Source organism: Trichogramma pretiosum, unplaced genomic scaffold (genome assembly GCF_000599845.2).
Source record: "Trichogramma pretiosum strain Unisexual culture from Peru unplaced genomic scaffold, Tpre_2.0 scaffold79, whole genome shotgun sequence".
NCBI lineage: Eukaryota > Metazoa > Arthropoda > Insecta > Hymenoptera > Trichogrammatidae > Trichogramma > Trichogramma pretiosum.
The window spans coordinates 612,048-626,178 of NW_019641700.1; the positions used below are offsets into that span (position 1 = coordinate 612,048).

At 32.7% G+C, this 14,131-nt stretch overlaps 1 protein-coding gene across 3 annotated transcripts in view; it reads right to left on the reverse strand.

Moving 5' to 3' along the window:
- The window catches only part of LOC106652780, an 85,182-nt gene that overhangs the window by 16,025 nt on the left and 55,026 nt on the right, over positions 1–14,131 (reverse strand). For all 3 annotated transcript variants that reach the window (XM_014371918.2, XM_014371917.2, XM_014371920.2), the window contains exons 10-13: positions 8,009–8,410; positions 7,552–7,798; positions 5,822–6,187; positions 3,446–3,601 (exon numbers count right to left, since the gene is read on the reverse strand). In XM_014371918.2, the coding sequence (XP_014227404.1) occupies positions 3,446–3,601; positions 5,822–6,187; positions 7,552–7,798; positions 8,009–8,410 (1,171 nt within the window). The remainder of the gene's footprint in view (positions 1–3,445; positions 3,602–5,821; positions 6,188–7,551; positions 7,799–8,008; positions 8,411–14,131) is intronic.

The window sequence follows — 14,131 nt, forward strand, 5'->3', positions numbered from 1 at the left end:
CAGGAACTATATTAGTTTCTACATGTGTACAGTTATGGCATTTCTGCTAAATCTATCAAACAATCGTATTATATCATATCTTATACATGTACATGCAAATTGCTCCAGATCAAAAAACGATAAGTAATCGAATTTAATTACTTTTTCTTTCAGGGCCTTATTCGATGGCAGTTTCTCGGGAGAGTCGAATCTTCTTGAAAATGATATTACACAATATATATATTCAGACATCAAAATGTGTCATAGAAAATTCAATCAAGATCATGCGATGTTAGTGTATGCTGCGAAGTAGTGGTCTATACAAGTCGCACGCTATGATTTTTCGTACTTTAGTCTGAGATTCATTAAAAAAGCATGATTTTTTTGTTCAGCAGACTTTTCTGTAGCAGGTGCTGAATTAAATTTATGTTCCTATGACTATGTGTATCAATGAATGAGCGGTCATCATATGAATGTAGCGGTAATTTCTTTTTAACTTGAAAAAAACACGTATGACTTTGTTAACGTTTGATTTCATGATTTCTCATATTTCTTCTTTCTAGAGTAAGCTTAGTGAAAGACTAAAGGTTTTTGAAGCGGACGTGGTAAATAATTTGATTCATATATTCTTAAACTACATTAAATTTTTAACAAATGTCTGTATGTGGATGTGTGCGAGTTTGAAAGTCTGTAGGTATTGAATCGGCAAATAAAAAACATAAATATACATTAGATAAATTGATTTAATAAGCATAATCGATTTATTAGTTTTAGAGTTACGATGTACATCGACTCAAAATACGTTTTTTAAGGAAGCGCGTTCAAAGTTTTTGATGTAAACATGTGAATTTTATCATTTATATTTTCAATGTCAATGCATGTACATGGGTCATATCCGAAATGAGTTGATGGGTCCAAAAATGAGCTATCAACTAAATGCATTTCTTAAAAGTACATGAAAAAACAAAACTTTTCATGTGTTTAAAAAGTGCCATGGTTCCTTCCTTCAAAATCTACAGCTGCTCAAAGTTAGAATCTGAAAACTAACTTTTTTCTCCATAGGCCCAATGTAGCTCTGTAAAATAAATTAAACATAGTATTTTTATGTATTTTTTGATAAGGAATTCATTGGTGATATGTAAAAAGTGATTCAGATACTTTTACACCATTAAAAATCAAAAAAATGCATTTTAGGCCCAAAATAGATGTGTTCGTCCTCTTGAATTTGCCTGAAATTAATAGAGTATCATTACAACATCAAATTAAAGTCCTCTACCAAGTGGCATTATCGGTTGGCCAATATCGAGGAAGATATACTATGAAATGTGGCCATCTTTCACTTTTACATCATGATAGACTGAATGTCGACTATCAATACTGCCTAGAGCAATGAACTGCATTAAAAGCAAGCTAGAAACAATAATGTTATTTTTTAAAGTTTAAATTTAATACCACTGTGAATGAAACAAACACCTTATTCTTATGTAATCAATTAATAACTTCATTTATGTTAGATAAGTAATACTAGTATGCACTGTTTGGATTAAATATTACTTTAGCGTTTGTTTCATTCACAGTGGTATTAAATATGAACTCTGTGCAGAAAGTACTTGTGATTGAACTTTTAAAAGATAAATTAGTGTTTCTAGCTTGCTTTTAATGCAGTTCATTGCTCTAGGCAGTATTGATAGTCGACATTCAGTCTATCATGATGTAAAAGTGAAAGATGGCCACATTTCATAGTATATCTTCCTCGATATTGGCCAACCGATAATGCCACTTGGTAGAGGACTTTAATTTGATGTTGTAATGATACTCTATTAATTTCAGGCAAATCCAAGAGGACGAACACATCTATTTTGGGCCTAAAATGCATTTTTTTGATTTTTAATGGTGTAAGAGTATCTGAATCACTTTTTACATATCACCAATGAATTTCTTATCAAAAAATACATAAAAATACTATGTTTGATTTATTTTACAGAGCTACATTGGGCCTATGGAGAAAAAAGTTAGTTTTTAGATTCTAACTTTGAGCAGCTGTAGATTTTGAAGGAAGGAACCATGGCACTTTTTAAACACATGAAAAGTTTTGTTTTTTCATGTACTTTTAAGAAATGCATTTAGTTGATAGCTCATTTTCGGACCTATCAACTCATTTCTGATATGACCCACATATTCTGAATGTCTTCGAAAGGGATAATATTCGCAAAGTTCTGCGAAGGTACAGATTACATATTTTTTAAGCTTGGCCAACTCAGTCAGTAATATCATTGATCATTTTTATCATATGATGTGACAAAAAAAGTTCGAAAAGTGAATTATGTTACGTTCCTATTTATCTCAATGCAAAAGCAAAAGTCGATTTTTAAAAATCTCCATGGCAACGAGAGGTAAATCGCAGCGTTGGTAACAAGGATAAGGAAGATCTTGATTGTTTGAACATCACAAATGTTTTTAATTGGCAATAAATATTTTCTAAAAGAATTTTGGAGTTCATTTACTTCTTTTTAAATACCGAAACTCGAAAATGCTGAAAAATTCGGATTAAGCCGATTGTTTTCAGGTAGAAAAAACATGAAAATTTTATTATAAAAAATAATAGTCGAGGTCTGAAAGTAATGGCGATTTCACTCGTGTAAGAAAACCATCATTGACAAGAAGTTTAAGTATCAACTAGACCCAATACATTTTTGGCAAGTTTTAGCCATTTAACCACATTCTTTCCGTATCATTCACAAGTAAACTCTTCCGTTAAGATGAAATGTTTTTCCTAATATGTTTTTAATCATAGAGTTAAAACAAAAGCAAAAAAACTTGCTCGAAAAACTCGGGTGCCCCAGCCCGTCCCAAACTCTACGGGTCATATAAAAATTTTGGGTAACTTGAATTTTTGGGTAACTACATAACCCAATTTTTAGCTGTCTAAATTAACTTAACGCTACGTAAAGATTTATTTAATTAATTCTAAACCTAACTCATATTGAAGATACTCTATTCTATAAATTAGCATATATTAGTGTTATAGTATATGATAATAAAGAAACACTAGCACATTCCAAAATGTCCCATTTTAAATTATGCTAAAACTAGCTAAAGTAGGGGAGCGGGGTGTGTTGGCATGGGAGATAAATTAGCAAAATGGCATATTTCTCTTTATCAATGACTTGAACCGAGATAGTGCCATTACATGAAAATAATACATATTATGGTGCTAGCACTACTGATAGTATTATCTCTATACAAGTTAGTGATGTGGAGAAATATGCATTTTTGCCAACTTACCTCACACGCCAACACCCCTGCTCTTCCCTAATATAAACGTATAAACTGTAGGAGGGTGGTATGTAAAATTTTCTTTAAAAGACGTTAAGTGCATGAATTATTTTATAACGAGTAAACACTCAAAAATGAAATAAGTTTAAATTGATGGCACTATTAACTATTATTCAATTCATTAACTTACCCATTGATTGTCTTTTTTGAAGAGGAGCTTTTCCGAGTTGTGCAGGTGTTGGAGCAAGAATAAATGGACTTTTGTCTGGTATTTCGAGAGCATCGCAAGTATTTATTGACTTATTATTCATTCCGTCATGATCAAATTTTTCGACTTTTTCTGTACCTGTATGCATTTATAAATGATCAATGAAAAATCAAATAAGATTTTATTAATTAATATTCTAATGAATAAACAATAATTAATAATGTCTTAACAATAAATTTACAATGAAATATACTTTTTATGATCGATTCCTTGAAAATATAAGATTCAAGTATTTACTTATTCAACGTGTGCCAGCGCAGGTTATTAATAGTTGAGCATCGTTTTCTTTAATATATAATGTGTTTCTTTATTTTCACTCAAGGGAAGAGAAAAAAAGACAAACAAGAAAAAAGATGAATGACAGTGTTGTTTGCAAAAAGTGAAGAAAAATCTCGCAATTTAATCTTTACTAACAAGGAGACCTTCTCACCTTCGGGTCATGGATTTGGCCCAAACTTTTTCTGATGATTCAGGACAGTTAGAAAACATACCCTGTTATGTTCGCTTATGTGAATATGCCACAGAAGCCTTAGATAAAAAGTAAAGGGCCAAATAATAAAAATAAGCGTATAAAGTGCAATTAATATTCATTTCCTATCCACAAACTATTATAGTCACTTATTTTAGACACTTGGTACTTGAAAACATTACATTTCATTGTTAAGAAGTTGTTGGATCTCACTCATGACCCAAAACATTGCAATATTGTTCAATTATGACATTATAAAGCGTTCAATTTCAATACGTATGGCCTTAAACGCTTCAAATAATTATTATTTTAATACAAGCAATGGAGATCCAACAAGTTCTTAACAATGAAATGTAATGTTTTCAAGTACCAAGTGTCTAAAATAAGTGACTATAATAGTTTGTAGATAGGAAATGGATATTAATTGCACTTTATACTTTATTTTATTTTTATTATTTGGCCCTTTATTTTTTATCTAAGGCTTCTGGGGCATATTCACATAAGCGAACATAACAGGGCATGTTCTCTAACTGTCCTGAATCACCAGAAAAAGTTTGGGCCAAATCCATGACCCGAAGGTGAGAAGGTCTCCTTGTAAGCGGTTGAATTTAATAAATCACTAAAAAATTATTTACTACGATGAAAAAGTGCCAATAATTTACGCTGAATGTGTATCTGTAACTTTAAGGACTAAAAAAATTGATTCCATTATTCTTCAAGGGCATCATCAATATCACCATGTTACCCTCTAATGATATTTATGTGCACAGTACAGTATGCGACCCCGGCCTACTCTTCTTCCCCTGCTTATGCATGCGCACGATGAATAGAGGATTTTGCGATCGTGCCTGGCTTCAACACACGATGAGTCAGGATTCACAGCAAAACCTCAAGTTCAACTAATAAAAAGACCACTTCATCTATAGGCAACGAATCTTTCCGAAAAAATTTTTATGGTCTCCTGGTAAATAAATATGATGCTTATCACACTTTGTTTGATTGCAAGAGCCTCGAGGCCCATTGGATCAAACGAACAATTTAAAGCATCGGAATCTTTATCATTATGTACCAGGAAACCTCAAAAAATTTGGGAAAGCGCAACTCGCACACTTACCGGAGAGCATATAATTTCTTGGATTGCTACAGAACTTGACCAATCAACGAGTTGTATGTAATTTTTGACTTGGCGAGGGACTTTTTGACTCAATAATATACATACGCTTACCACGCAAGAATTGTCTTGCAAGAATCCGGGTCAAGTTACTTTTTAAAGATTCGCTCGATGCAAAAAACGCCGATTTTTTTTTTATGCAACTTATTTTCCGTGACTGGTCGCTTTAATTATAACCAAATATGGGTTAAATATTGTGGAATATGTGTCTGAATACGTTTCAAAAATTTATTTAAGTACTGATTTATTATGTAGGAATTTATTGAGTACTGTTTGTTGCTGGAAACAATTTTTTACGATTATTTCGAATGAATTTTTTTCGTGGCTGGTGGCTTTAATTAAGTCTAAATGTTCAACTTTTCTTAGATTCAATGATATTTTATACTTAAAACGTAAAAAATCATATTTTTAGAAGGAGGCATTTTGCCATTGGCAACGTTTTTTCAACATTGCTTGCTTAGTACACAATAAAAACAATGAAGTATTTTTTTTTTGTTATAAAGTTTAAGTTTAAGTTTAAGTTTAAGTTTGAATTTTATGTTTCCGTGGTAATGATACGGTTAGAGTTACATTTTAACTTTCCACCACGGCTATACTGTTCTCTCAGTATATAAATTAAAATAAAAAATTATTAGTTTTGATATTATTGAGAACTTACGTGAACTGTTTGAGGATGATGATGTCCGGGCTCCTGTGGGCAAATGATACGTTTCATCTTCATAAAATGATTCCATTTTTGAAATGTCATCATTAGTACCTCGGTTTTCTCTCATGACGTTATCATCATTCAAACCAGTAAGTTCTTCATTTTTTTCTGTATCAAGACATCTTAATGATCCTTTATTTATCATTTTTTCAGACATTGGAACTGTTATCAAAGCTCCACATTTTGGTTGAAATTTTGATAAGTTACTAGGATTTACAGGACAGAAATAAGAATAACTAGGAGAGTGATTTATACTCTCTTTATCGTCTATAAGGTGTTCAACTTGAGTGCTATCTTCGTCGATCGAGTTTCGGTAACCTAAAAATAATTGAAACATATCGTTTTTATGCACGTAATCTTTAACTTAACTTATATTATTGACCCTAAAACTTATAAATAAATTCATTATAGAACAAATTTAAGTAAAATGTTTCAAATGATTTTCTAGTTTTTGATTGAACAGGCAATGAAAATCAAACTTCCATCTTTGCAAAACCTGCTGCACGTAAGTACAGAAGGCTACTTTTTTAAACATTTTGAGTTCTCACGAATGAAAGTTGATGAAAACTCACTTCAGTATTATTTGACAAGTAAATTCATATCTCAATACGAAGTATTCAAAAAATGTAATATAATTGGTATATTGAAATTAAAGTAAGACATTTTTTGGTCAATCAATTCAATTTAAACTTATTTTCATATCATAAAAACTTGGACTATTATGATTAATATGGAAATTTTTAAATTGAAGCTCAAAACAAAAGTCCATCTCCTTTAATTGGATATTTTTAATTTTTAGAACAGGATCCAGATTTGACAATAAGAAAGGCTCAATCATAATGGCGTTAAAATCATGATCAGCAACTCCCGGGTAAATAGCAGATATAATAAATTAAAAAGATTGGATAAATCATATTAATTAAGTTATAACAACAATAACCTAAAATGATCAGATTTTCGTAGCGGAAACAAATTCTTTTCCACATTGTGTGCATTAAAGCGATGAAGTTGTGAATTGAGCCCAAATCATAGCTCAAAGGAAATTAATTTTTTTCTAATAAAATATTTTCTGCTTAGAGTTTGACAATTCTGTGATCAGCCAACTACAAGTACTAAGGGTTTCTCAGTGAAACGAGAAATTTTTTGTGAAAAACTTTACTACAAATCCCTTTAGCACAAGCAAATTAAAACTAAAGCCTGAATTATCATGAGTCGACCGCACTGTTATACAATATAGTATGGACGGGACAAATTGTAGCGAGTCTGTGAGGTTTTGCAGAGATTCGCCAACATCATGGATGTCTAGTCAGTCTTAGCTAAGAGTAGCCTGACAGTCACGAGACACACGAGTGACGAGTGACCCGAATGGTCGATATTGCCTTTTATTCTACAAAGTTTTGCAACTCTACGTTTAGTAAGTTAACTGACTTAGGATGACCGACTTGAGACCATCAACCAGAGCTGATTGACTTTGCCCGAGAGGCACTTATACTAGTACGTGCCGTGGCGTTGCACCAACTGGCGGCAGTGCACGACTGTATAAACCAATAATAAGCTGCATTTTCATGAGACCCCCAAACGATTATGAAATAATTATTAATTTGAAATAAAAATATCGTGTATTTGTTTTGTATACAAATATAAATAATAAACTTATAAATTGATCATGAATATAATTTTACCTTTAATATGGCTTTTACTACCCATTTCTTTGCTTGGAGTAAAATCATTTAATTTATGTTCTTCAACATTAGGTAATGTTTCTACAGAACTATTGACAGAAGTTTTTGAGTATATTTTATCCGTAGAATTCAGAGACATCATACTTGATTTAGGCACTTCTGCGTCTATTGCACTTTTTAAATTTAAAATAACTTGCCGCACAGGATGCTGGATTTTACTTTTGAAATCATCATTGATCGAAAATACCTTGAAAAAAAATATGCATAAGAACTAATATTATCTATATATGAGCGTGCGATTGTGCTTAATAAGATATCTCCTAGCTAATACAATCAGCTAAAGATAAATTAATTTGATATTATAACAATTGTATGATGAACTTCTCGACTATTTTATCTTTATTTCCGTGATTCTTGTTCTTATAAATACATTTAATAATAAAGAAAATATTCTTACATTTGATGGTTCTTTTGAATTTTCAGGAGAGAAATGTGAATCTGATGTCAATTTGGGAACCACTTTAGTATTTGAAGAATTTTCAGTTTTAACAGCACTAGTTTCATCTGCACTATTTGATTTGGTTCGGATATCATTATCTCTCATTAATTGAGAAACTTTTTTCTTGTCTTTATTGCACCATTTCCAGTCTGGGTGAGCTTTAAAATGAGCTTCTTTTACCTCAGAAGCTAAATTATGATATTTTTGTTTTTCTTCTGCTCCCAAAGCATACCACCATTCACCAAGAATTTTAGAAACAGTACGATTATCTTGATTTGGATGTCTTTGGTGAACTACAGCACGATGTCGTTTTGAAAATATCATAAACGCATTCATTGGACGTCGAATTTTATCTTTCATCTGAAATATTATTCGAAAAAATGAGTGATTACTTTTATCAATGGTATTATATTGAAATGTATGTGACAAATTTTCAATGTTTTATGAATCAGAATTGTTTTCGTTTAGTAGAAATAATTCAATGGTGATTATGAAAATAATGTCAGTTCAAAATATGCGGAGAAAAACATACCGATTTAGAATATATAATTTGTGAAACGCATAATGCAAAAGACTTGATTTTATTCAGGAGATACATTATTCTAAAATAAGTGAAATTAAACTTAATCATATCAGTTCAACAGTAGTCTAAGACTAAGACTTATCGCACTCTAACAATCATGAAAAACTCATAAAGGGTCGACCTGACGCGATTCGAGAATAATCTAGTATTTTATCAGAGTATTAATTTTGCGATTCCAGTACAAAAGGGTCAAATTAAAAAAATCAGACCATAAGGTTCGAACCCCTGGAAGATCAAATACCAACAAATTTTAAAGCCTAGAAGGTTAAAAAATTAAAAAAGCACTCAATTATAAAAAATGAGGATTATTTGACGGCGAGTCGTTTAAGGATGCATGTAAAGGCCAAAATCCTTCAGGTATTTCAGAGTGTTGTTTTCTTCAACGTATTCTTCGTACCGTCTCACGATGTTCAAAATCCTATCTTCGACTTCTTGAAACTTTTCTTTCAAGCCCAAATCGATTTGATGCAACATTGTCTTGGCATTGCCTTCTGTCCACCTGTCAGATGCGTTGTTTGTTGATGCCGTGCGCTCTTCTGCCTCTTGCTTTTCTGCTGCTAATCATTTAAGAACGGAACAAGAAAGCGTTCGAGAACAGCTAGGATAAATGGTATAATACTAACCACGAAACTAAATAAATGAAGTTATGTAGCAGATACAGTATGTACTGAACTGTATATTTTTAACATTTTTTTTATATTAACCTTTTGAGTATTTAACTTATCTACAGTGCTGACCTTTTTGTCTTTGACCTTATAATAGTTTTGACACTTTTGCCCGGGTACCAATTTTACTCAACACATATAATAATAATAATAATAATAATAATAATAATATATTTGCCAATTACTCCTTCTCAGTACAAAAATCATACAGAACAGGACCTACAGAGAGCGAGAACGCCCGTACATAGGATTGGTCCAAACAATAAATAGAAATAATGAAGTATAATAAAAAAAAATAATAATGAAAAATAATCGGAATAAAATACAAAAATCCGGAGATTAATTCAAAAGAAAAATAAAAAACAACATAATCACAGTCAAATTGAAAGTATGTAACCTTATAGTGTTACTATATCACAGTACAAAAAAATAAAAGAAAAGAAAAGGAAAGTCATTATAGCTCACTCGGACTATATAGTTATTTTTAAAGTTTTAATGTAATTTTTCACTTTCGCTTTCACTGCACTATCACTTGTTAGGTTCTTTAGAGAGTTTGGAAGTAAATTAAAAAACTTGGCAGCCTGGTACACGTAGCTTCTCTGTCCAATCGTAAGCCTCTGTCTTGGTAGTGTTAAATTCTTGTATCTTGTATTGACCTGTTTATTTATAAATTCATAACTGTGCTGTCGGTACTGTTTTACTATTGCTTTTGTAACGAAAGCCTGCCGCAGATTGGGTGGTTTTAATGGATCAGAATCATTTATTTTGATTATTCTCATTATCCTTGCTTGCAATCCTTGTAGTTTTCTCAATGCAGTCTCGTAGACTCCTCCCCAACCAATAATGCCATAAGTAGCTATAGTAGTAGCTATATAGAATTACTGTTTTTTATTACTCATACGTTTTAAGCAACCTCGACAAGTTAAAGCTATTAGATCGATAGATGATGACAGATTTTGCATAATGATTGAATTGAAACGATTAGATTGAAAAAATACTCATACAAAATGAATATTTTTTCACTTTACATTAATTTTTTACTTAAAATTATTAGCTCACAGTAATGCCTAAAATTCTTTAGGCATTGCGGGTTTTGTCTAAAAAATTGTAGGCATTGCGGGCAATGCCTAAGATTTAGGAAGTTTATATATTTTTGCGGGTATGTCCTAAAATCTTAGGCATTTCTGTTTTTGCCTAGGAAAAAGTCACTTTTCCCTAAAAGCGGGTTGGCCGGTAACATGTACATAGTTACATTGTAATAGCAATAATCAATGTATTTCAGTGGTTATGGGTAAAAATAGTATTTTTTTAAATTTTCGTCCGCACGTATATCACTGATCTTGACACGCTTTTGGTATGTTATAGTACATGATAAAAAAGTGCCAAAACCAACCTTTCGGACCCCCCCCCCCTCCTGCCCCACCCCTTCCTCCCCTATAAACGTCCATTTTCTATCTATATTTTTTCTGAAGCCCTGAAGCAATTGAAAAATCTGAAAATTCCCAAAAACACTTTCTAATAAACTAAACAACCTTGAACTTTTTCAGATTTTTCGAGTGCTTCAGGCCTTCAGAAAAAATCATTGAAAATTTTAAAAATTCGTATAAGGCGTTAGAATGCAATAACCTTTTCGAAAAATTTTTCACTTTTTTTATTTCATTGAAAAAAGTAACCTCAAATTTTTTCAAATTTTTTCAGAGATTCGAACGCACCTTTTGAAGCCATAAACCCCTTTTTGTGACGAAAATAATTTTTTTAAAACGATACGGAGACTCGAAAAATCTGGAAAATTTTTTTTCTTGTTTTATTCATCAAAATTCATAACCTCGAATTTTTTCAAATTTTTTAATTGAAGGCGATAGCTTCTAGAGCCGAAAAATACTATTTTTAACAAAAAAGGGTTCCTAGAATCCTATGGTTCCTATATATTTTGGGTCACGAGTGAGATCCAACAACTTCTTAAAAATGAAATGTAATGTTTTCAAGGTCCAGGTGTTTAAAATAAGTAACCAAAATAGTTTGAGTATAGGAAATGAATATTTATCGCGTTTTATTTGCTTAATTTTATTATTTCAACGTGTTTTTTTTACCTAAGGCTTCTAGGGCATATTCACACAACCTTATATAACAGGGCATGTTTTCTAACTGTCCTGAATTACCAGAAAAAGTTTGGGCCAAATCCATGATCCGAAGGTGAGAAGGTCTCCTTGTTAGTCGAGAAAAAAAATTACGATCTATAGAAAATTTGGTTGATCCTTTGAGAAATCAGCTCAAGAGTGTCTTATGCAAAAAAGCAACGGTTTTCGAAAGTTCAGAACTTTTGTTCATACATTTTTTTTTTTCAGATTTTTTTGCAAAAAACTCTCATCAAACAGAATTAACATCACTTTTTCATCTTTTGGCGCTACCATGCATGGGTTCGATTCTCGTCGAGGTCACTTAATTATTCTCTATGTTCAAATTGACAGTTTTGGGACAGATGGTTTCTGAGTGATGCCTTCGTATTGGGTCACAATATTTTATCACGAAAATAAAACGGAAATACTAAAACCGGAGAATTTTAAATAACATCGATGTTATTTCAATTCAGAACGTTACGTTAAACGATGAATTACTGTGTTTAACCAATTATACTTAATGTACAACTTTGCAGTATAGGGATCCTTAACATACCCACTGCTTGTTTCAACTGCATACTTTCCTTCTTTCTTAGTTGCCATGGTAACTTCTTCTTTTATCACAGGATTGCATCGAAATACACAGTAGAAATTATTTTTTTTATGTTTCGCTCCTCGATTTAATTCAGACGGATAAATATTTACTTTCATTAAACGAAACTTTAGACAAATTGTTTTTAAGAAAAAATTTTTAACAAATATATTAATACATTTTTCTTATGACCCTTAAACTTCAAGTCCTACTTTAAAAATTTAGTGTGTATTATAACATGTAGTTATGGAGAGTCATACACCAATTCACTCCTTTTTGGCATTATTGTGATATAAATCACAGTTTAATGTCAATCATCATTTTCAACATAAAATTGACATCTTTGAGCTATAAAAAACGTGGAAAAAGTTGTAGAATAGATCTTTGCAACTAAAAATAGCTCATTTTTGGTATTGTAGCATTTTGGCACTGTGCGTAAGGTACAGGTCAGAGTTTTATAGGTGGAGACTTCTAGTACGAAGCAAAATCTTCAGGAGAATGCTCTCTATGGATTGAGTTTTGTGGAATTATATCGTGGAAGTTTATATACTATTATATAGATAGATAGATTTTTATGGCAACCGCTTCAGCCTACTTGACCTGGAAGCCGGGGCCACCCACTCACCACCTATGTGTGGGGGTGTATTGCCACACCATTTTCCTACCTCAATTTTTCCTGCGTGCACTGAGTAAACGTCTCCGGTGCTAACCGTGTCAATAAGGCTGACACTCCCTGCGCCTACTGGCGCATCCGTGCATAGTTCACTCCGTACAGTCTCTTCCCGGATATGTCGCCCTGTACACTGGCGAGAATCCTCGCCGGTTAAGCCGACGCTCTCTGCCGCAGCATCGAGTTGAGGCATTTAGCTTCACCGAGCGGCACCATGGGGTCAGCTCTGCGCCGGTAAGGCCGAAGTTCCCTGCCAATGGCATCGGGTCCTCTAATCCGCTAGCTACCTCCTCTTTACTCCCTACCTTCTACTGTCTCGCATTTGCCCAGGTCCAAAGACCTGTGGTGCAAGGAAAAACCTGGATGTGTATACCAGTGGGTTCGCACTAGAGGTATACCCAGGGAAAAACCCGCCCCGAGACAGCCGGATCTCATAAGGTCCTTATCCCGCCGCATGACACTCGAAAAGAAACCGACTGCCCGCACCGGGATTCGAACCCAAGGCTCCTCGAGCGGCTTATTGTTTCCGAGGCTAGCACGCTAACCACTGAGCCAACGACCGCTCCAATTTTATATACTATTATTGTGGACGTATATTCACACAGTTCGAAAATAAATAATTTACTCTAGATCATTTGAAATGATTTAAAAAAAAAAAAACAAAATGCATAATTCAACGTGAAATTTCCCGCTCTTTTCAAATCTGCAATAAAAATGGGAGGTTACGGTGTGAAAAATTAATTTTGGTTCACATTAGCTTTGAGGTTACGTTCAAGGTCAAATTCAAGGTCACTTTTCGATTTTTTATCAAAAAATACGTCGGATAGGAGGTTTTCGATTTTTTTAAGCACCTCTTGTGAGTGATTCTACTTTCTTTAAAATTTCAAACTTACCTATGCGAGGGTCTCTGGTTAATAAACAATTTTTTTTCTGACATCAAATTAAAGGTCTAGATGTCATCTTTCAACCCAATGTATAAGAGTTAATTTTAAGAGTTAATTTTAAGTTAATTTTAGAAAATTCAAAAATCGCCTTGAGGCAAGAATTAAAATTTTTTAAATGAGCCAAAATTTTAGGGGAAGTATTTTTTTGATACCTTGAAACTTTTAAAGGGGCGCCCCGGATAATTATTTTTCCTTTTTTCGATCTTAAAACTACTTATGTACAATCAATACCTGTAATGATAAAAGAAACAACATTTTATGTCTCTACCACGATGTTTCTCGTCTGATATACTTTCACTAACTGTTCCCTTAATCTATCTTATAACTATACTATTTACAACGTTCTCATCCCCACTGAAGACTCTATATAATATTAAAAAAAAAGTATACGAGCGTAGAATTTGTTTTACATATATACTGGGAGAATCGCGATAGATGCCCCAGCGGTGTGCACGAGCGCGCAAAACAGCCAAATCGCGCAGTTTTTGATTCGCTGAACGGACTTCATAT